The following is a 22,805-nucleotide window of genomic DNA, read 5'->3' as shown; positions in this document are numbered from 1 at the left end:
CTTAATAAAGATACTATTAGACTGAAAATAATTAATAACAATGACTAAGATGTTTGAAATGGCTCGGACTTGCCACAAATCACTCAAAAAACAACAAAAACCCTTAAAACAACAATGTTCATTTAAAACATGAACAAAATAACGGGTAGAACATCTGTCCTCACTCTTTTTTTCTGTGTATTTTTAGGTTAAATTACACATACAGCTGACAATCTTATTTGTAATCCATCAAGATTCAACAAAGACTTTAAAGTAAAACAAAAATATGCTGAATGGCCAAAAAAAATTTTACTATTAGCCTGAAAATGACCAGAATCAGGCTCTGAAAAAAAGGAAAAAGTCTCAAAATGGCAGGAAATTAACAAAGAGATATGATCTCTTTATGTCTTGCTTTAATGTATTTTTAGGCTGTATTTACCAAAATAGCTGAAAATCTTAATGGTTATACATCAATCCAGCTCAAAATACTTAAAACTATAACAAAGAAATGCTAAATGACATTAAAAAAAGTATTATTAGGCTGAAAATGACTCATAATAACTACTAAGATGTTCAAAATGACTCTGACTTGCCACCAAACAGACACAAAAAAGCATCAAATTAACAGCATTAATCTAAAATGACAAGAACTACAAAACCTGCCATCAATCTCTCTCTTTCTGTTGTGCTTCCATGTATTTTTAGGTTGTTTAGATGGATACAGACACGCGTCGAGAGAAACAGGAAGCCGCAGTAACACCAGAGCGCCACATGGCGGCGGCAGCGTGCGTAACGTCACCCTGACGTCACAAACATGGCGGCGACCGTCAGCACGTACAGCAGATTCGCTTCCGTTTCCAGAAAACTGGGAAGTTTGTTGTTTAATTCGGTTTTTGTCGCCCATGCGGCGGCCTGTGCTGACAACATGGACTCGGACAGACCAACCAAGGTTTGACAGTCATTTTCACCCCCCTTTAGCTTCGTGTTTTGTTGAGTCGCGGCGCAGTTTTACTCTTTACTGATGTTCAGAACAAAAACATTGTATTAGTTTGGATCTGCTGGGACTAAACTGCGTCACTTTGGTGTTACTGCACAGTTACTGCTAACTGGCCTACTTAACATGCCACAGCACGTTGATCCACCTGCTGCAGATGTTTAATGTGAGATATTTCCTCCGCAGCTGGAGTTTGCGGTGCAGATGACATGCGAAAGCTGCGCAGACGAAGTCAGATCAGCTTTGGAGGGTAAACCAGGTGAGGACAGCTAACTTTTACTGCTACAACAGCCGTTGTTTTTCAATCGAAATCCTCTCCAACTTGCGAAATGTGTTCAAAAGAAACTGAATATTTCTTCTTCAACTCCAAAACAAACTATAGAGAGACTTCCGGGTCATTAAAAACGCGCCTTTCATCAGAATTAATAAGAATAAAACATCACGGTGAGTTTAAAAGGGTCAATTATTTCTGGCTAAATAACTTTGAATAGGCAAAGAACGGTGTGTAAACTCCTCACCTGATAGTTGTGTTTATTTAATCTTTAATTATCATTATTATAATTGTTATTTACTGACTGGCTGATTTGGGAACTCTGGCCAGAACACGAGGTTCATAGAAAGGTCTTTAGAGCCTTAAACTATTTACAATATAAGGCATAAACTTATAGAAGTCAAAAGCTTCAACATATATATGATCTTCTGAAGCATAAAGCACTAAATATTCAATTGTTTTCACAATGTAAACTAAAAGTAGAGCTTTTTGGGTGCTGTTTATACAAAGCTGTCATTGAAATAAAGCTTTTTCGTGCTCCTGTGTCTGCAGGAGTGAAGCTGGTCAGTATAGATGTCAGAAAGGAGGAGGTGCTGCTGGAATCTGCTCTGACCAGCGCAGAGGTTCAGGCTCTGATAGAGAAGACCGGGCGCAGAGTCGTGCTGAAGGGCATTGGGGGATCGGAGCCAGGTGAGGATACTTTAAATCGTCCTGATCCAAAACCACAGACTCAAACATCCTCAGAGCCACTTTGGAATTAATCTGAAACGCAGCCTATCTGTTATCACACTGTTAGGCATTAACCGGCACACCATCTCATATCATTTTAGACATTCAGGTTTATAATCCCGGCTGTTTCCAACACACCACTGAATGGTAATTATGCCTTATTCATATCAAAAGGTTGTATTGTTGCTACTAAATTTGCTTTTGATGAGCCAGCATCATATTCTTCATAATTAGGGCTGGAATGCAGCTTAATTAGCTGAGATGCTGGTCATGGTGGCACATGTTGGAAGAGGACATCGGCACCATATAATTGCTGGAAAATGGGAGCAGAATTAGGTTGGACTTTTTCTGACACGTGCGCTCTACAGCAGGGGATCTTCCTGCTTTAAATGCACTGTTTTCTGCTGGAAACATCCAGGTTGAGTGAATATTGGGCAGGAAACCATGTTCACAGCCAGTCGAGAAGGGAAAATTAGGCTCCTTGGTGGCTGTTTCTGTGTCTGTGTTGACAGCAGATGGATTTGAACATATGAGGGCGACGTACAGCATCAGAATATTAGGCAGGAGCTCTGACAGGCATGAACACTCGCCTTAAATCCATTTCAGGATCCATTTATGGCGTCAATCATTGGCTGAGAAATCTCCCAAACAGACGTTGTGGAAACGTCTCCTTCCCACATGCACAGCTGACACGCCCTTTATGATGTGTGTTTGACAACAGACCTGGGTGCAGCCGTGGCTATGTTGGCTGGAGTGGGATCGATTCGGGGGGTGGTGCGCTTCCTGCAGCTGTCGGAGAAGCTCTGCCTCATCGATGGGACCCTCGATGGGCTGGAGCCTGGAGCCCACGGGCTGCACGTCCACACCCTGGGGGACCTCACACAGGACTGTGACAGGTGGGATCACTGTTGCAGCATCAAGCCAGAGCCTCCTGCTGACTGCAGGTGGAGCTGCATGAGCGTCCTCTGCAGATTACTCATTAAGTGGGACTTTCAGTGGGAATACTGCTGCTTTGGGATCCTGTCAGGGGCTGTAATCAACCAAAGACATTCTTGGTCGAATGAAACCCTGAAATTCAGACTAATTCCGACTCTGATGGCTCTGAGAGTGTTTTGCAACACGTGCATCTGCCCAATATAACAGCTCATGATTACTGAAAATACACTGACATCGGCACAAGAAGGCAGTTAAACACAAAAGGCAAGTCAGGGGAAATTATCCTAATAAAACATCCCAGATCGGGACATATGCAAATTAAATAAAGCTGTGAATTACTGAAAAATAAAGCTGAGAATTACTGAAAAATAAAGCTGAGAATTACTGAAAAATAAAGCTGTGAATTACTGGAAAATAAAGCTGAGAATTACTGAAAAATAAAGCTGAGAATTACTGAAAAATAAAGCTGAGAATTACTGAAAAATAAAGCTGAGAATTACTGGAAAATAAAGCTGAGAATTACTGAAAAATAAAGCTGTGAATTACTGAAAAATAAAGCTGTGAATTACTGAAAAATAAAGCTGAGAATTACTGAAAAATAAAGCTGAGAATTACTGGAAAATAAAGCTGAGAATTACTGAAAAATAAAGCTGTGAATTACTGAAAAATAAAGCTGTGAATTACTGAAAAATAAAGCTGAGAATTACTGAAAAATAAAGCTGAGAATTACTGGAAAATAAAGCTGAGAATTACTGAAAAATAAAGCTGAGAATTACTGAAAAATAAAGCTGTGAATTACTGAAAAATAAAGCTGAGAATTACTGAAAAATAAAGAAAGGGATTCTGCCGTTGTTTCAGTTACAAAACAAATAAATAATAAATGATTATTAGACTTAAAATATTGAAATATGTTTAATATGATATTCTATAGCCTATAATATTGAAATATTACCGTTTTTAGATGATACGCCATGTTTGTAGTCGAGCTGCAAACTGTTTCCCGCCATCTATTGTGGTAAAATCCTGCCACCCTTCAGATGTCTTTGGCTCGGATGGTAGAGGAGGACTCGCTGTAAATTAAACGCTCAAAATAAAAATTAATATTCAGCAAACCACCGGACGTTCAATCGACCCGTTTCTAGTGTGTCGGGCTAATCCAAAATAGTGAAAACAGGGGGGTGTCCTCTGAAGACATTACCTGTGGAACAGGACTCCTCTGAAAACACCCCCATTAGCATTTTCCTCCTGATGAAATTAACACGGCAAAAAAAAATCGACCAATCAGAATTTTGGTCGAGCAGTAGGACTTTACGGCCCGAATCCTGCGACTCAAATCTTGTGTGATTTAGCAGTTTTTATGTTTCTGTGGGTCTGAGCACGTGATCGACAAACAGAAACCGAGTGGAACACCAGAGCTGCTAACAAAATAAGCCGTGGGGAGGATTAAAGTCTGGCTTTACCACACTAAAGATGCCTGGATAGCAGCACATGCTGCTCCAAAGTATAGCTCAGCTTTCTGTTTCTGTATTTATCAGACGCTTTTATCCAAAGAGACTTACAAATAAAGATATAACAGCTTTATAAAAAGCTAACAATAAGCTACATAGAAGGAACCCAGGAGTCCGACTCTGTCAGAGGGAACAGAGTAGAGATAGGGTGCAGGCATAGAAGGAAGAGCAGAAAGATAAAGTGCAGAGATAGAGGGGGGAGGGAAGTATTTAGTCCAAATTCCCGTTTGCACGGCAGCTAAAATCTGTAGGATTCTGCAGAAGAGAAGGGAACCGGCCGCTCTGAACCGAGCTGTACGAATATGGCTAAAAGGGAGCCGTTGTACTGTGTTTTTGTGGGAAGAAACAGGGCAAAACATGTCTTTTTAATCAAGTAAAACGCCAAAGATTCACTGGATTGAGCCTCATATTATTCAGATCTGTAGGTCTGAATTTAATTGAATTGTTTTCCACGGTAAAGCAACCCAGAATGAAAAAGGAGCCCTTCGGCCGGCTCCTCACTGACGTGGCTCGGGTAATAATCTCACCCTGGGTTGCGGGGTTCTTGAGGCCCACTGCCCTGCAGTTTCTGCTCCTCCTCAGGGCGTCACGGAGCTTCCTTTTCTTTCTGTTTCTGTATTTATCAGACGCTTTTATCCAAAGAGACTTACAAATAAAGATATAACAGCTATACAAAAAGCTAACAATAAACTACAGAGAAGGAACCCAGGAGTCCGACTCTGTCAGAGGGGACAGAGCAGAGATAGGGTGCAGGCATAGAAGGAAGAGCAGAAAGATAAAGGGCAGAGATGGATGCATTAATTGTGCCTTCGGAGAAGTCTGAGTTAGCTCCTTTTGAGCTGTGTGCAGGTAACAAGCTGCAGGTAATTCCAGGAGAATTTAAATTAGTGGGCTCTGGTTTAGAGAAGGAAGCCGTGTTTCTGGATCTTTCTTAATTTCATCTTTGCCCTTGCGTGGTACTGTGTTCTTGACCTTTTCCTTTTCCTTCCTCCCTGCAGCTGTGGAGAACACTACAACCCATTTGGGAGACAACACGGTGGTCCCGGGGACTCTGAAAGGGTACGGTCACATATCCTCTTTAGAGCTCCGTGAAATAAACCTTCAAATTATCATTTTTATAAGCGGATTCCACAATGTGCTTTGACAGAACATTTTAGAGTAAGAGGATCAAAACAATTCTAACCGGATGCCTCCTGTGGTGCATTAAAGAGTTTGGAGCTGTCCTCCGTGTCTTTTCTTTCATAGTCGCCCTTTTTTCTGGGTTTCTGTTCGTTTGGAGCTGTCCTCCGTGTCTTTTCTTTCATAGTCGCCCTTTTTTCTGGGTTTCTGTTCGTTTGGAGCTGTCCTCCGTGTCTTTTCTTTCTCACAGTCGCCCTTTTTTCTGGGTTTCTGTTCGTTTGGAGCTGTCCTCCGTGTCTTTTCTTTCTCACAGTCGCCCTTTTTTCTGGGTTTCTGTTCGTTTGGAGCTGTCCTCCGTGTCTTTTCTTTCTCACAGTCGCCCTTTTTTCTGGGTTTCTGTTCGTTTGGAGCTGTCCTCCGTGTCTTTTCTTTCTCACAGTCGCCCTTTTTTCTGGGTTTCTGTTCGTTTGGAGCTGTCCTCCGTGTCTTTTCTTTCTCATAGTCGCCCTTTTTTCTGGGTTTCTGTTCGTTTGGAGCTGTCCTCCGTGTCTTTTCTTTCTCTCAGTCGCCCTTTTTTCTGGGTTTCTGTTCGTTTGGAGCTGTCCTCCGTGTCTTTTCTTTCTCACAGTCGCCCTTTTTTCTGGGTTTCTGTTCGTTTGGAGCTGTCCTCCGTGTCTTTTCTTTCTCACAGTCGCCCTTTTTTCTGGGTTTCTGTTCGTTTGGAGCTGTCCTCCGTGTCTTTTCTTTCTCACAGTCGCCCTTTTTTCTGGGTTTCTGTTCGTTTGGAGCTGTCCTCCGTGTCTTTTCTTTCTCTCAGTCGCCCTTTTTTCTGGGTTTCTGTTCGTTTGGAGCTGTCCTCCGTGTCTTTTCTTTCTCACAGTCGCCCTTTTTTCTGGGTTTCTGTTCGTTTGGAGCTGTCCTCCGTGTCTTTTCTTTCTCTCAGTCGCCCTTTTTTCTGGGTTTCTGTTCGTTTGGAGCTGTCCTCCGTGTCTTTTCTTTCTCACAGTCGCCCTTTTTTCTGGGTTTCTGTTCGTTTGGAGCTGTCCTCCGTGTCTTTTCTTTCTCATAGTCGCCCTTTTTTCTGGGTTTCTGTTCGTTTGGAGCTGTCCTCCGTGTCTTTTCTTGCTCTCAGTCGCCCTTTTTTCTGGGTTTCTGTTCGTTTGGAGCTGTCCTCCGTGTCTTTTCTTTCTCACAGTCGCCCTTTTTTCTGGGTTTCTGTTCGTTTGGAGCTGTCCTCCGTGTCTTTTCTTTCTCATAGTCGCCCTTTTTTCTGGGTTTCTGTTCGTTTGGAGCTGTCCTCCGTGTCTTTTCTTTCTCACAGTCGCCCTTTTTTCTGGGTTTCTGTTCGTTTGGAGCTGTCCTCCGTGTCTTTTCTTTCTCACAGTCGCCCTTTTTTCTGGGTTTCTGTTCGTTTGGAGCTGTCCTCCGTGTCTTTTCTTTCTCACAGTCGCCCTTTTTTCTGGGTTTCTGTTCGTTTGGAGCTGTCCTCCGTGTCTTTTCTTTCTCACAGTCACCCTTTTTTCTGGGTTTCTGTTCGTTTGGAGCTGTCCTTCGTGTCTTTTCTTTCTCACAGTCGCCCTTTTTTCTGGGTTTCTGTTCGTTTGGAGCTGTCCTCCGTGTCTTTTCTTTCTCACAGTCGCCCTTTTTTCTGGGTTTCTGTTCGTTTGGAGCTGTCCTCCGTGTCTTTTCTTTCTCACAGTCGCCCTTTTTTCTGGGTTTCTGTTCGTTTGGAGCTGTCCTCCGTGTCTTTTCTTTCTCACAGTCGCCCTTTTTTCTGGGTTTCTGTTCGTTTGGAGCTGTCCTCCGTGTCTTTTCTTTCTCACAGTCGCCCTTTTTTCTGGGTTTCTGTTCGTTTGGAGCTGTCCTCCGTGTCTTTTCTTTCTCACAGTCGCCCTTTTTTCTGGGTTTCTGTTCGTTTGGAGCTGTCCTCCGTGTCTTTTCTTTCATAGTCGCCCTTTTTTCTGGGTTTCTGTTCGTTTGGAGCTGTCCTCCGTGTCTTTTCTTTCTCACAGTCGCCCTTTTTTCTGGGTTTCTGTTCGTTTGGAGCTGTCCTCCGTGTCTTTTCTTTCTCACAGTCGCCCTTTTTTCTGGGTTTCTGTTCGTTTGGAGCTGTCCTCCGTGTCTTTTCTTTCTCATAGTCGCCCTTTTTTCTGGGTTTCTGTTCGTTTGGAGCTGTCCTCCGTGTCTTTTCTTGCTCTCAGTCGCCCTTTTTTCTGGGTTTCTGTTCGTTTGGAGCTGTCCTCCGTGTCTTTTCTTTCTCACAGTCGCCCTTTTTTCTGGGTTTCTGTTCGTTTGGAGCTGTCCTCCGTGTCTTTTCTTTCTCACAGTCGCCCTTTTTTCTGGGTTTCTGTTCGTTTGGAGCTGTCCTCCGTGTCTTTTCTTTCTCACAGTCGCCCTTTTTTCTGGGTTTCTGTTCGTTTGGAGCTGTCCTCCGTGTCTTTTCTTTCTCACAGTCGCCCTTTTTTCTGGGTTTCTGTTCGTTTGGAGCTGTCCTCCGTGTCTTTTCTTTCATAGTCGCCCTTTTTTCTGGGTTTCTGTTCGTTTGGAGCTGTCCTCCGTGTCTTTTCTTTCTCACAGTCGCCCTTTTTTCTGGGTTTCTGTTCGTTTGGAGCTGTCCTCCGTGTCTTTTCTTTCTCATAGTCGCCCTTTTTTCTGGGTTTCTGTTCGTTTGGAGCTGTCCTCCGTGTCTTTTCTTTCTCATAGTCGCCCTTTTTTCTGGGTTTCTGTTCGTTTGGAGCTGTCCTCCGTGTCTTTTCTTTCTCATAGTCGCCCTTTTTTCTGGGTTTCTGTTCGTTTGGAGCTGTCCTCCGTGTCTTTTCTTTCATAGTCGCCCTTTTTTCTGGGTTTCTGTTCGTTTGGAGCTGTCCTCCGTGTCTTTTCTTGCTCTCAGTCGCCCTTTTTTCTGGGTTTCTGTTCGTTTGGAGCTGTCCTCCGTGTCTTTTCTTTCTCACAGTCGCCCTTTTTTCTGGGTTTCTGTTCGTTTGGAGCTGTCCTCCGTGTCTTTTCTTTCTCACAGTCGCCCTTTTTTCTGGGTTTCTGTTCGTTTGGAGCTGTCCTCCGTGTCTTTTCTTTCATAGTCGCCCTTTTTTCTGGGTTTCTGTTCGTTTGGAGCTGTCCTCCGTGTCTTTTCTTTCTCACAGTCGCCCTTTTTTCTGGGTTTCTGTTCGTTTGGAGCTGTCCTCCGTGTCTTTTCTTTCATAGTCGCCCTTTTTTCTGGGTTTCTGTTCGTTTGGAGCTGTCCTCCGTGTCTTTTCTTTCTCATAGTCGCCCTTTTTTCTGGGTTTCTGTTCGTTTGGAGCTGTCCTCCGTGTCTTTTCTTTCTCACAGTCGCCCTTTTTTCTGGGTTTCTGTTCGTTTGGAGCTGTCCTCCGTGTCTTTTCTTTCTCATAGTCGCCCTTTTTTCTGGGTTTCTGTTCGTTTGGAGCTGTCCTCCGTGTCTTTTCTTGCTCTCAGTCGCCCTTTTTTCTGGGTTTCTGTTCGTTTGGAGCTGTCCTCCGTGTCTTTTCTTTCTCACAGGCGCCCTTTTTTCTGGGTTTCTGTTCGTTTGGAGCTGTCCTCCGTGTCTTTTCTTTCAAAGTCGCCCTTTTTCCTGTTTTTCTGTTCGCAGCACGCAGGTGATCTGGGAAATATTGTGGCCGGACCAGACGGCAGAGCGTCATTTAGACTAGAGGACAGTCAGATTAAGGTAACCCAAGCACACACGGACATGTTCGGCTCGGGTGGCTTACATGGGGGGGGTTTAACGGCGTACCTCGTGGTTGCAGGTGTGGGATGTGATTGGTCGATCTCTGGTGGTGGACGCAGGGGAGGACGACCTGGGCCGGGGCGCTCACCCTCTCTCCAAACAGACGGGAAACTCCGGTGAAAGGTGCGTTCATGGGAAATAAGATCATTTAAATGATGGATTCCGTCAGAATGAAATGAGATGGAACTTTATTGATGCCTTTGGGAGGTTCACTCCAGGGAAATTAAGAGTCCAGCTGCATCGTTACTGAAATATTTAAAGAGGAGGATAGTATGAAAATTACACATGCAGAGATGGATAATGATTAAAGAAAGAAATCAGCTAGTGCTCCGTCCCAGCCTCTACCTCCTGATTCCCCCCCCAGAGGAGGAAAAAGGAGTTTCTGAGTCCAGAAATGAACAGAAAATGAACATTAATGGTCACAGTGCCTCAAATCGGTGGTAATTTTTAGGTTTTAGTGTGTGATGATGTTGTTTCATCCTCTGTTTAACACAACATCTTCCAGGTTATTTGTCCTCAAACGCATCGTATGTGTTCATTTGTCTCAGGATAGACGTTTCTACTGGATTTATTATGGGTTTTTCTAGCTTCTAGCTAAAGTTAGCCTAGCTTATTGGGCTTTTTTTAGGACAGGAAACTGTTTCTAATGTCGAGATGAAACTCTGATGTTTAATTTTTTTAGCAGAATGTAGAAGAAGTAACGTTTTAACAGCTAAAAACATGACTGGAGTGATTTATTTTCTCCCTTTAGTGTTAGGATTGTTGCTCAGTCTCAGTAACTTATGGTCCTGTCCGGCAGGCTGGCCTGTGGGATTATCGCCCGCTCTGCAGGCCTCTTCCAAAATCCCAAACAGATCTGTGCCTGCGACGGTGTCACTCTGTGGCAGGAGAGGGACCGGCAGACGGGCCAGAGCAGAACCCCTCCAGAGACGCCGGCGGCGCACCTCTGACCCTCGCTGACGGCAGTTTGAGCAGAGAGATCATCTCCAGAGGGAAGGAAGAGGATGTTCTGTGGAGGGTCCGGGCTGTCGGACCAAGACGGAGCGCTGAGGTTCTCAGATGACCAGATATGTCTCCTGAATTGCTTGAAAATGTATTTGTGATAGAATCTGATTCTCTCGCTTTGTCCTCTAAATGTTTTAGATGCACTAAAGTGGGCGGGGCTTTGCTAAAGTCTTATCTTTTTGTCCTCGAAGCGTTCAGAGCTGCTGTGCTCGTCTGTTTTTACATGAGCAGCGACAGCAGCTGACGATAAAAACACCAAGAATGTGCAGAAAAGAAGCCAAAAGAACGCAGAAAAAGTGACAATCGTGAAATTTCAGGACCACAGCGAGAGTTTGGGACTGAATCCATTCCCTTTTCTGTCTGTTCGTTTTAAATCCATGAGGTGGTGTGAGTGGCTCAGGCAGCAGAGATTAAACAGAGCACAGGAGGAAGAGCCAAATTCCTTCCAAAGTGAAAGGGCAATAGAGGGTAAGTGAGAAAGGGAGGCCGCGAGGGACTGTGTGCTCAGCTGTTTCTTCATCACTGCTGCGGCTAAAAGCAGAAACTGAGGAGAACAAACAGATAAATGAATGTAACCGAGCCGCTACCTGCTGACTGTCTGCGTATTTTTCTTCTTCACGGAAACATCGATATGAGGACACGACGGTGTGTTTTATCAGCGAGGAGCCACTTTTGCATTGATTTTTCTTCTCTTTTTCTGCTGATGCCTGAATAAACTCATCGAATTCCCCCCTAAACGTCCGGTCCTCGTCTTTTTCCATCGGTCTGAGGCTACGAATCATCGCCTTCGTTATCGGTTGATGTATGACTTCTTTTAGATGGAAAAAAAAAAGGCAAAACGCCCCTCAGGAAGTCCTCCTGTATTGCTATATATTCAGTGCTTTGCTGTTTAAAGGAGCAGAGGTAAATCACTTTGTATTGAATGGACTGGCTCTGTGTGCCCTGGTCCAGAACTTATTGTAGAATTTTTACATTTCATATTGGTCAAAACAACACAGATCGGCTTTAAGTGACGACAGAGAGAGAAAGTGACTCAAAATCTGGGAAAAATGTCTCAGAATTACACACAAAAAGCCCCAAAGACATATTTAAACGGACTCAACACCACTTCAATGAGACTCAGATAGCTGCTATTTACATGAAATCCTTTTAATCAGATCCACGAATAAAACTGCCTGATGTAAACACCTAAATCAGATCAGTCTGATCTGGCTCAAAATGCATTTTTAATCAGATTGAAAGGGTTGTTTTAGCTAATCTGATCAACGTGATAATGTAAACACACACTTAATCAGATTGTCTGTCTTCACATGTTGGAAACGTTTCTGAGGAACAAGGCAGCTACTATCAACCTGCAGAGTTTTTTTTACTTCACTCAGTTCCTTGTTTGGTAAATTCAACCAGAACAAATGCCTCCTTTCAGTCTTTGCTCCTCTGAGTGAACCGAGCGGTACCGGTCCACTGATGCTCTCTCTGTTTATCCACAGCAGGAAAAGGAAGTCTGAGATATGTTTGCTTTTACATTGGAAGGTGCAGCAGAAACCCAGAAACCAATTGCAGGGTATGATATGTCTCAATCATGCTCTAATTCTACTTAATAAGTGTGATTTCATTAATAAAGTTGACAAAAACCCCATTTTTCTGCACACTACTGGACCCATTTTTCCTCAAAAGAGTTTAATTTTGGTTAAATTATTTGCAGCATGTATCAGATCTCCTTTTAGCCTTCATTACATGGTTACTTTTGAAACTCTAATCATAAATATTTCAGATTTTTCCATCTAAACATAGTTACTGACTCATTACTACCACAAAGGAACTCAATATCCCCGCAGGGACACTCTGGTTGACTGAAAACTACCAAAAAGACGCTCAAAATCACTCAGAATAGCCACCAGATGTCTCGAGACAACCACAAACCAACAAATAGGGAACACAAGTGGACACAAAACAGCAAATTAAGGGGGAAGTTGGCAAAAAAGAGACTAAAAACAAAACTGGACGCATACAGAGACCTGAAACTCTATTGTTCCATAATACGACATTTTCACTGGTTTAATCTGTTGCCCTCTGCTTGAATCCTGGTCATCTCAGATAGCTGAATTATTCTGTCCTTGAACCTCAGACCTCTGGATAAGCAGCAGTCTCTCTCGCAGAAAACAAAGCGCTTCCTCACTTGTTGCCCGTCACTTTCGAGCACGAGCTGCTGGCCACGGAGCAGCCTTTTCCCATTGTGTGGCTGTTCCAGACGCAGGGTGTAGTGGGGTGTTTGGTGTGCACACTTGAGTCATTTGATAAGGATTCAGCATCCTCCGGGTGCAGCAGCAGCCGCCGCAGCAGCAGCCCTCCCCCTCCGCTGCCTCCCCAGCATTATGCCCGACGCTCAAACGGAAGCAGGCGCTACCATTTTGAAACACAGCACCGCTTAGGTAAGATGGTAGATCCTTTTATTTAATCGCCTTTTCTGCCCTGATATTGTCATTTGAGCCTCACGGGAGGTAAATTAATCCGATTCGTCTTTAAGCTCGCGTGTTTTCGTCGCGTGGGCTCGTTTTGCGGCGGACTTCTCGGACCGCGTTGCTGCACCGGAGGCACTCGGTGTTACACTGTATTCATTCCTGTGCGGAAAAATGTGATTGTTGTGCATTGTATCGATCTCCGCGCGAGAGGCACTCGCCTTATTAGATTTGAAGCATCTACCAGTGGCGTCTGAAGCGAAATGGGCTTAAAGTGTCGTTTATCCTGGGATGTTTCGGTGGCTCGGCGGCTGTTTTGCTGTGGAGACCCGACGCAGCCCAACCTGCATCCCGTGCCTCCGTTCACATGCGTCCGAGCAGAGCCGCGTGCCCTACCAACTTAAATGGGTCTTTTCATCTTTTCTGGTTCTTTTTTAATGACGCGAGCAGTGAAAATGTGTTGACTCAGCGTCGTGCTGCGTCATCAGAAACCAGCTTCCCCCCCACCCCCCAGTTTTGCCTCAAACGATCCAGTTGTGAAGGCAGCAGCCATTCTGCCTGTGAACGGGGCGCAACTCGCTCCCCTCCAACACATTCACTAAGAAGGAGCGTGTCTTTGAACGCTTTTACGCGTGAGGAGGTGCATTTCTTTCAGTCAGCAGCAGCCTACTGGAGCCTGAACCAAAAAATAGAAATGCCATTCACCGGTTTCGTGTTCCGCTTTGCCCTTTGATTTACAGCCAGCCATAAAAGTTGTTTGGGAGGAGAAAAGGTGTCGATCGGCCTGTGGGAACTCTTTTGAGTTTAACCCGAGGCTTTACGCAGCATATCCGTATGAGTTGTTCCTATAAATGCAGCGAGTCTGGGGGAAGTTGTGCTGCAACACGCTCTGTTTGCCTGCCTGCCTCCTGTGGAGGAGAGTGAGTCATAGCTGCAGGGGAGATCACAGCCTGCTCTCAAGTGAGAAAGAGGTCTTCTTCAGCTCTCACTCGAAGCATCTTTGCTCCATATCGGAAGCGAACATGATCCCTCCTGCTTTGCTTATCTAATCCAACTATCCGTGGGAAGCTCTCATACAAATGTGCGGCCTGTGCGGGATTGTTTCATTTGAATGTTACTCCTGCTGCTCATTTGTGCTCCCAGGTTCTTTTATTGAGGCCGTATATATCTCAGCTTATCCGGTTAGCAGGCAGCTGGATTTTTTGGCCTGTTGTGTCCGTTTGTCTTCAGTATCACCGGATAATAAAAAGAGAATTCATTAATTAATTTTCTTTGTTTATGTGCATGAGTTCCTGCATTTTAAGCCTGAAAAAACTCCCATAAAGAGCTGCGATGGGGACAGTTTAGGGCTAGAAAAGAGATGAAAGAGTGTTTCAAACAGAGGTGATTGTGATCCCGATTTGATTAAAAATAAAAGCAGCATCCATGAAAGGCTGAGTCTTTGAAGAGCAAAGCTGGGCAGAGGATCTCCAGTTTGTTCTGGAGAATGATCTGGAGAAATGTTTAAGTTTCTGCTTCTACAGAGCGCATCATATCATTTAATAATTAAAGCAGTTTGAGTGTGTAAAGGGCAAGTGTTCAAGGCTAATACAGGCGGCTAATACAGACCCATCATTCATCAGCAGCTGATAAACCCACAGGGGCACAAATTCCACTTCATGGCACCAATTGAGTCTTATGTTCACCTTGTCCAGAGCTGTATTTACTTGTTTGAGCTCAGAGGCATCTGGTAAGCTGCCTTCAAGACAACTTTATCAGTCAGTACAGTGGAAAACCACATTCTGCACATATTACAAAGGCATAGCTGAGAATAAGAGGTTACAGGTCCTGGATTCACCTGCAGAGACCGTGGTTCAAAGCAAAAACGCTCCAGTACATCGCTCCTTGTTTTGTCTGCAGGGCCATGGATAAGAGCCACACAGTAAAGCTCTTCGTGGGCAACCTGGCGTTGGACACCACCCAGGAGGAGCTGTCGGCCATCTTCGAGCCTTACGGCCAGGTGGTCAGCTGCAGCGTGCTGCGGCAGTTTGCTTTTGTGCACCTGCAGGGCGAGGGGGCTGCAGAGCGCGCCATCCGGGAGCTCAATGGACGAGAGTTTCGTGGGCGGAATTTGGTGGTGGAGGAATCGAGGGGAAGGCCGCTGCACTCCACCAAGGTGTTTGTGGGTAATCTGAGCGGCATGTGCACCACTGAAGACCTCCAGCAGCTGTTCCAAACGTTTGGGAAAGTTCTGGAGTGTGATAAAGTCAAAGGTAAGCAGAGGCTCTGTTAGCATTTGAATCTGTTTGAGAGTATCTGTGCCAGTGTTAAGATACCCTCTTAGGTGTTAATGGCTTTAAGAAGTCGCGTTATAAGGACTGTACCTTCCAAGAGATGGGAGCTAAAGTGGAGCGCTTCAGACAAAGAGAGAGAACATTAACAGCATGTAAAGCAGCGAGACTCCCAACATAAAGGGGGAATCTGTAACTGAGCAAGTGTCTTAGCTCACAGTGACGTGAGTTTGTCTTCTACAGGTTACGCTTTTGTTCACATGGAGAACAAGGAAGACGCGCTCCAGGCCATCGAGGCCCTGCACGGCACCTCCTTCAAAGGGCGCCCTCTGTCTGTCGAGCTGTCGAAGGTCCAGCCCAGCAAGCAGGCACCTACAGGGAAGATCCCCTGTGTTAACTGTGGGAAGCAGGGCCACTACGCTGGAGAATGCCCTGTGGGGAAGCCTTCTTTGGAGCAGTACCAGAGTCAGGCAGCGGTTCTGGCCGCTGCCGCCGCCGCCGCCGCCGGCCTCCCTCTCCAGGTCCAACAGAGTGTGCACAATTCGGTCTACAACACCTCCACCTTTGACCCCACCTATGCAGCTCTTACAGGGATTACCACTGGCTCGCGTACTGATGGTAACCCGGTGAATCCAGCTGTTTACGGTGCCCTTGCCAGCCAGGTGTATGGTGCCAATGTTGCCAATCAACTTTATGGATCGGTGGCCAGTCAGGCAGCTCTGACATCAGGCGCCACGCAGGTATACAGCTCGATGGCCCCCAACATCTATGGCCAGGTGGCCGCATCTCCTGCAGCGGCTGCTGCCGCTGCCGCCGCCGCCGCCGCGGCCTACTCGACTCCAGTTTACACCCCAACTATGGCCAACCCCCCCGTTTATCTGACTGCTGCCCCTGGAATAGATATGTCAGCAGCGGCTGCCGCCGTCAATCCAGCCTATTCTGTGGCGCCTGCACTTTATGGTGCTGCCACACCAGCCTACGCTCATATAAGCGCCTTGGGAGCAGCGGATCATACCACAGCCATCTTTGAGGCCGCCAGACAGGCACATTACTTCGCCCAGGGCCAGCAGGTCATGGCTGAGCAGCAGGCGGCGGCAGCAGCTGCGGCAAAGTCTGGTGAGAGGGACCGCAGTCCCCTACGGAGGTCAGCACCTCTGCTACCAGACCCTGTGATGAAGCCATTTATCTACCAGAGGGCCAAACCACGCAGGCCCCTGCTCCCCACACCAGCCGGCCGTGCAGCAGAAGAGGCAGCGGAGGCTGCAGAGGACCCCATGGCCAGGTAGGTCCTGATTGCCGACTGTTATCCAGCAGCTGTGCAGCACTCCTGAACTGTTACCGGATAGTGTCGAGCTCCACTTTTCCTACGACAGTATTTATCTTTTAGAATTCTCCGTGTTCTTGTTGACTTTATCCCTCTCTTGTTCATGTTGCCATGTGCTATCATAAATACCCTCGCTGTCTGTCGTCCCACCCAAACCCGTTTCTCCTCACCTGTATCCATCCCTCTGCATCACCATCCGTCCTCCTCTGTCTTAGGTACTACGCGGAGTACTACCAGCAGCTGCAGCAGTACCCCCAGTTCCAGTATGCCTACCCATCCAGCACAATGACGGCCATTCCTGGCATGCCAGGGATGTCCGCTCTACCTGCGATCTCCGCCCAGCCGGTTGCTACGTTGGATGCCCTCAGGCCAGTGGTCCCCACCGCTGCGGCAGTAGCAGCCGCCATGGCTGCACCCAGGGTGTATGAGCCGCCGTTGCCGCCGCCTACGCGCAAGGAGGCCATCCTCCGCCGCCCCGAACTCTCCCTTCACACGCCTGAGCCCCCCTTCCGATAGTCGCACTCAACTGTCTGCCCCCTCCTCTCCCTCTTTGCCCTGAACCCCATCCCCACATCTCCTTTTCCACCGAAACTTGACCACCTTACAGCAGCTGTTTGTATGTATGTGTGTGTGTGTCTGGGCACTCTCCAGCGTGTGGCTGAGGTTTGAAACTGGGGGCTCCTTGGTTTATTAACCTGCTTTACTAGGGATTCGATCAGCGAACCTTGGTTCAGTTTGTATACACGCAGTGCATCCTGAAAGGGAGGCTCTCATCTGTTGTGCGGGCATTCTTTGTGCTGTTCAGTTTTACTTTTTTATCGTGCCAGTCTCACACTTGTGCCAGTATTTGACTGACCTCGTCAGTTGTTTCATATGCCTTTATTTCTGCAACCCAGTTTGATTTTCTAAGGCCAAATCTCCGATAAATTACATCAGCCATCCTCCTTAGGCCTAGATGATCAGTTAGGGCAGCTAATTTGAAACCTTTTTTGCCTTATGTTGATGAGTTTAGATTCTTAATGTAATCGGATGGGAAGTCGGATGTGTACCGGCTGCATTGAATCGTGTCAAACGGAACCAAGGTTGATATGTTTTGGGGGATGCTTGTCTTGGATGTGATTTGTCTTGGATGTGCGGGCTCCTGACCTTGCAACGCACAAACGCAGCAGCTAAACCTGCGCCTTGCAGAGAAAAACGTAAAGCACACATATATACGTACTGTAATGTATGTTCAGATCTCTCCGTTGACCCTTTCTCTGAATCCCACCCCCCACCTTTAACTACAGCACCGAAAGACACTGCTCCACCTCTCTCTCGCTTTCAAACTACAGCTGCCTACCTCTTACTGTGAGTTTCAGTGTAGACTACTTCGTCTTCTTCGGTTCCACACATTTCGCCCAGTCAGCAGTTCCTGCTCCTACCGAAGGTCAGCGGTTTAGAGAGGGAAGAGCCACATTTCAACGACTTTTGTAAATATTCTGTAATAAGTCCTCCTTTATGTTCAGAGGCCTTTTTTAAAAGGAAAAAAAAAAGGAAATGGTGTTAAAGTTTTGTTTGTTTTAGTGGAGTTTACATGTGATATAAGTCAGCCGGGGATGCAATGAACTGTAAATGAGAGGAAAAAAATCCCTGTGCAACTATTGAATGAGCTGTTTACAAAGGATCTTTGGTTTGCATCCGTTTAGAAATCATGATTACATGTGACAAGGTCAGTTATGTGCCTATAAGCCTTGAGTGAAGTGCATTACGTGGAGGGTTCTCCCATTTTTAAGTGCTTTTGACATTACTTTCGAACCATTTTTAGTGGGGTGGAGCCCTCTAGAGCTTAGTATCCAGAAGGCTACAAACGGTGAAGCTTTCTCTTGGACTTGCACTCCTGTATTAGATAGATCTGTTACATGTCAAATGGTCTTAAAGCTACAAACCGAGCCTCACGGGCGGCTCCAAACAGAAAAGATAGCACCAGTAAAGTGAGAGATGGGGCAGTGTCTTCCGGTCGCCCCAAATGTCATCCTTTTGTTCCTTTCAATACCAGACCTGCTTTAGATCCTAATTGCAAAAATACTTTTGCGTCTCCTTTCAGTTAGTCGTTGGATCTTGAAGGCGGGGTTTGCCACGTGTGGAGAGTTGGGATGAAGCTTTTAAAACGTCCGGGCCTCCAGGTGCCGGCGCTTTTAACATTCATGATGGTCCCAAGTGGCAAATCCCATCTATCTCGCTCTAAGATTGCTTAAAACAATCGGTTTTTTGCAACTACTATTTGACAGCGGTCTGATGCACACACAGATAGACCCTCTGAATCACCTTACTGCCTCATTGTCCCCCCTTCCCCTCCCCTGCTGTGATTTTTAGTGGTTAAGTGACTTTTGCATCTCACAGTGTAATCTTTCTGTGTCGTATATACAAACACATACCAGTTGCATCCTTTGTAGAATTATGTGGTTTGCGAAATGTCTTGTTTGCCATGTATTTTTTAGAAAAGTATTTTAATTTAGCCTTTTTATAGAAAAGAGAAAAGTTGAGTTTAAAAAAAAATTTCGCATGCTTTTTATGGAGAATATGTATACTATAAACCTCATTATAATAAAGAATGTTTGGCTGACTGCTGTGGTAAAAGAAAGCAAAGGGTTTGGACCTTTCCCCTTCTTCTTGTTTATGCTCTTCTCTACTATCTGTTTCTCTTGTGTAAAATGACCACCAGACCCATATGACTGGGGACCCAGGGGGAGACAGGTGTAGATGCGGGCCCAGCTTTGCTCTCTTTGGTCAGGGTAAGTGCGGGTTGGAGCTCCTTCCTCTCTCCAGCCTCTCAAAATCCAACCAAATTCTATCTAAAAGGGTCTACATTTAGTGCTTTGCCATATTCAGCTGCAAGAAAACGCTTGATGTGGTCTTTAAAGTCATGTGAAAGTGCATTGAGAGCTGGGGAGAGGCACACAGATAGAATGGCCTGGGTGCATTTTGATCTGTGGAGCAGTCCTGTTCTTGGGGTTGATGGGTGTGCGTCTGGTCTGGTCTGGTCTCTCCCTGCTACACCAAATTCTCCCTCTCCGTGTGTCTTTGTTCACTCTGCTCTCAGACCTGCATGTGTGATAATCTGTAACTCTGCCGCAAAAAAAAAAAAAGGAAAAGAAAAAACACAAAAACAACACAAACAAGCAAACAAAAAGCCCCTCGACAGTCCAGCTCTGAACTAACTATCTCAACTGAATTAGGTGACCGTGCCGCCTGGAACAGCCAGCGTGCAGCCATGGGGACGGCTTTTAGTGCGACGCCACCGCAGCGGGAACTTGTTGTCTCTCTTCACCACAAAGGTAAATGAAAAACGACCAAAAAAAGCAAACAAACATGAAAGCACTGACCTCTCTTCTTCCCACTTGCCACCCTTCTTTTGACTGTGCCTTGACCAAACACTCCTCCCCCTCCTCCCCTCTGCCATCACCACCTCCCCTCCTCCCCCAGTCCGTAACCCTTCCCCTGCTGCAGTGGCAGTGTTGTGCCTCTAGCCTTGGGTCTCTCCTCGGTGGGGGTGATGGGCAGGACGGGGCGTGGCGGGGCGGGGCTCAGACCCCCCCGCAGGACTAGTCCACCCATCCCAGGCGATTGATGGTTGCCCCGTCCTTCCTGCTGGTGTGTGAGCTGGTGAATAAAGGGTGTGATGTGTCATGGTGTGTGTGTGCTAGAGGAAAAAGAAAGCATTCTTTTTGGGCGCCATTTCATCGATTAGTGACTCTTGGCATATGCGGACACACCCCCACCTTACCCCTGCCCGCTAGTCAACTCCTGTCCACCGCCGTATTCGCCGCCCTCAACCCCCCCCCATCCCGCCACCCTTCTTCCCCTCCCTCTCACTCCTCAGCTCCACCCTACTGTCCCTATGCGCCTCTCCTCTCCGCCGTCCACACACACACAGCGCTTTTTCCGCCGCCACCGCCGCCGCCACCTTGGATCTGGGTTTGTGGCTCTGGCTCGGACTCAACTTCCCAGAACCACCCACCTGAGCCAAACTGCCCACCCTCTGTTGTTACCCTAGAGGCCTGGGCGAGCTAAGGGACTGTGTATGTGTGGTGGCCCGCCTCCGGACTCGCTAACAGACAGACTTTCAGTGTTGGACAAATCGCTTTTGCTCAAACTGCTGAATGCTGGGTTTGCACCACACGGCTGTCGAGGGGATCTTAACTCAAATTTCCCAGAATAATCGATCTTAAACAAAAAGGGTTGTTTTTAATTGGGTCCCTCGCAGCCTGTGTGCCCATCAGAAACGTCCTATAAGATTATAGGTGTGGGGCCAGTCTGACCTGTAGATTCTCCTCAATCTCAGGGCTCCTATAGGACTTTTCTGGTACGGCTGCTCTGTTTCTCTAATACTGGGATCAACCAGACTGGCTGGATAGGTGCTATGAATGAATTGTTTGTGCTCCTACCTGTTAAGATGTCCTCTGTGCTGAGATAGAGCTTAACCCTACAATCCCTCACTCCCTGGCTGTCAGTATTTGATGAGTCGTCATCTGCAGGATGACAGGGAGACACGGCGGCCTTGCTGCCTGACAGACAAAGGGAAAGGAGGTGGTGAGGAATGAATAGATGAGTTGATTCCGAGGTGAGTTGGTGGTGGAACAATCCTCTGCACAGAGCTACTCCCTCACCACGCCTTCCTGATCGTGGAGGACCACATTGTGTCCTAATATTGTGTTTTTCACTCTTGTGGTTTCAGTAATTTGGTTAGAGTTAGTCTTTTTCTACTTAAGTGTAAAAACTTATATAGACTTTAATGTATTTTAAAAGTGGCGCATGGCATCCAACCAGAATAAAGTGTAATCTGCCTAGTTAGACACTTTAAAACCAATGTTCAGTATAAATAAGCTGCCTCTGAATGAGTAGAAGAAGAGCTTTCTGACGCCCCTCCTGACCTCCATGATCAGGGCTCCAGTTGTTTTCCCTCCAGCACGCCATCCTCCTCACGCTCCCAACTAAAGGCTTCTTCTGGTGCTTGTGAGTCTGGGCTTCTCATGCTTGGGTAAACGCAGCCGTGCATCTCTAAAACCTCTGCTCTGAAATCACTGTATCTCCAGCCAAAGCTCGCTGCAGCATCCCAGCCACCTCCACTCCCTAACCCAACCCCTCCCCCTGCCTTCTGTGGTTTTGGCTGAAGAACTCAAATATACACGTTTTTTATATTTTTTTTATTGTCTTGATGGATTCCCAAAGATTGCATCTGCAGCAGAAATCAGCTGAGATTCATAATCTATGTACAAACTGGGAGACATTCCATTCTAGTTTTGAGCACAACCCACATAGACCACATTGCCTTTGAGTTTCCAGGCTGAAATTCAGCAGGTTTTAATAATCTTTTTTTCAGATAAACACCAACAGTAGGGTCTTACCTCAGACATTACCTCACCTAAAGAGGCTGGAAGTTACACAGACACCTGCAGAATGCAGTTTACACTCTGGAGCAGCTCACAGTGTTCATTAAATGTTGAAAAGCATAGCAGTTGTAACACGGTCTATATAATTATGAAAAGCTACGTTTACGGTGGGTTAGAGCAGACGTTTCAGCCGTAGCACTGGAATGTAACCACAAATACTCCCACAGTAGCTGAGTTTCTTTAAGTAGGTTAGTGGACCAAGTGTAGTTACATCAGGGGCTTGATTAATTGCAGTATAAATCATTCTTAGTTTCCAAAGATGTAAAGGGTGACTAAATGATGTTTTATCTCTGGAGGAAAGCAGTCCGGATCGGCTCATTTCAAAGAAATTAGTTCCAGCACAAACATGAATGTGAGGGGATTTTAATGGCTGAATGTTGGATGAACATGTTTACTGTGAATGACAAATCCTGATTATAGACACAAATAATATTGTACGGCTGTGTATGCATATATATATATATGCTTTTTAACCTGTATTCCTGAAAATGTTGAGGCATTTTTCAGTCTGCATGCAAATCATGAATAAAATTCTTTTTTTTTCCTCATATAGATGTCTGGATCTCTTTTATTTCATTTGAATGTCAGTTTTAGTTTGTGGTGGGAAATTAACAGAATGAACGGAGCAATTTATCTACAGTCTAATAATAGCAATGTCCAATATGATGGTTTGAGCTTCTGTCAGTGGTATACAGTGCAGGCAAAGGCTTACTTGCCTGGGGTGAGAGCCGGAGTCAGAGTGGAGGCCTGCTTATAATCCCTTTAAATTGTCTTTTAACTCTTTAGACTTATTGGCTCTGAACACTTTAAATTCAATTGTTTGACTCCGTTTTATAGGAGAAGGAGGTTGAAGCTAAAGAAGCCTGAGTTTGCCATTGACGATCATTAACAGCAACAGGTGCATCACGCGGGCCATAAAATCCTCCCTGGTGAGAGGAGGTTGTAATTGACATGCTGCCACACCACTCACAAGCCCGTCGGCCCCGCTCGCGAGGGATTACCCCCGCCTCTTAGACCTTTTTCGGTTTAGAACCTGACAC

At 45.9% G+C, this 22,805-nt stretch overlaps 2 protein-coding genes across 4 annotated transcripts; both read left to right on the top strand.

Annotated features, from left to right (window-relative positions):
• The first annotated feature begins 793 nt into the window (after positions 1–793).
• On the top strand, positions 794–11,032 carry ccs (copper chaperone for superoxide dismutase). The gene is made up of 8 exons (XM_072376620.1): positions 794–928; positions 1,160–1,232; positions 1,797–1,934; positions 2,695–2,869; positions 5,416–5,476; positions 9,144–9,221; positions 9,301–9,404; positions 10,081–11,032. Exons 1-8 carry the CDS (start codon positions 794–796, stop codon positions 10,229–10,231), a joined length of 915 nt encoding a protein of 304 aa, XP_072232721.1. The 3' UTR covers positions 10,232–11,032.
• Positions 11,033–12,634: 1,602 nt separating this feature from the next.
• On the top strand, positions 12,635–22,313 carry rbm14b (RNA binding motif protein 14b). 3 transcript variants are annotated; one of them, XR_011909742.1, is made up of 5 exons: positions 12,635–12,715; positions 14,642–14,994; positions 15,256–16,294; positions 16,552–19,107; positions 19,552–22,313. XR_011909742.1 is itself a non-coding variant. In XM_072375843.1 (4 exons), exons 2-4 carry the CDS (start codon positions 14,646–14,648, stop codon positions 16,850–16,852), a joined length of 1,689 nt encoding a protein of 562 aa, XP_072231944.1. In that variant the 5' UTR covers positions 12,635–12,715; positions 14,642–14,645; the 3' UTR covers positions 16,853–22,313. The 3 variants fall into 3 exon arrangements, 1 of the variants encoding a protein (XP_072231944.1); XR_011909743.1 differs by having other exon boundaries at positions 16,552–19,650; positions 19,799–22,313; XM_072375843.1 differs by having other exon boundaries at positions 16,552–22,313.
• Positions 22,314–22,805: the final 492 nt, after the last annotated feature.

Source organism: Leuresthes tenuis, unplaced genomic scaffold (assembly GCF_036924035.1).
Source record: "Leuresthes tenuis unplaced genomic scaffold, fLeuTen1.0.hap1 SCAF_22, whole genome shotgun sequence".
NCBI lineage: Eukaryota > Metazoa > Chordata > Actinopteri > Atheriniformes > Atherinopsidae > Leuresthes > Leuresthes tenuis.
This window is presented reverse-complemented; position numbering and strand designations above follow the sequence as displayed.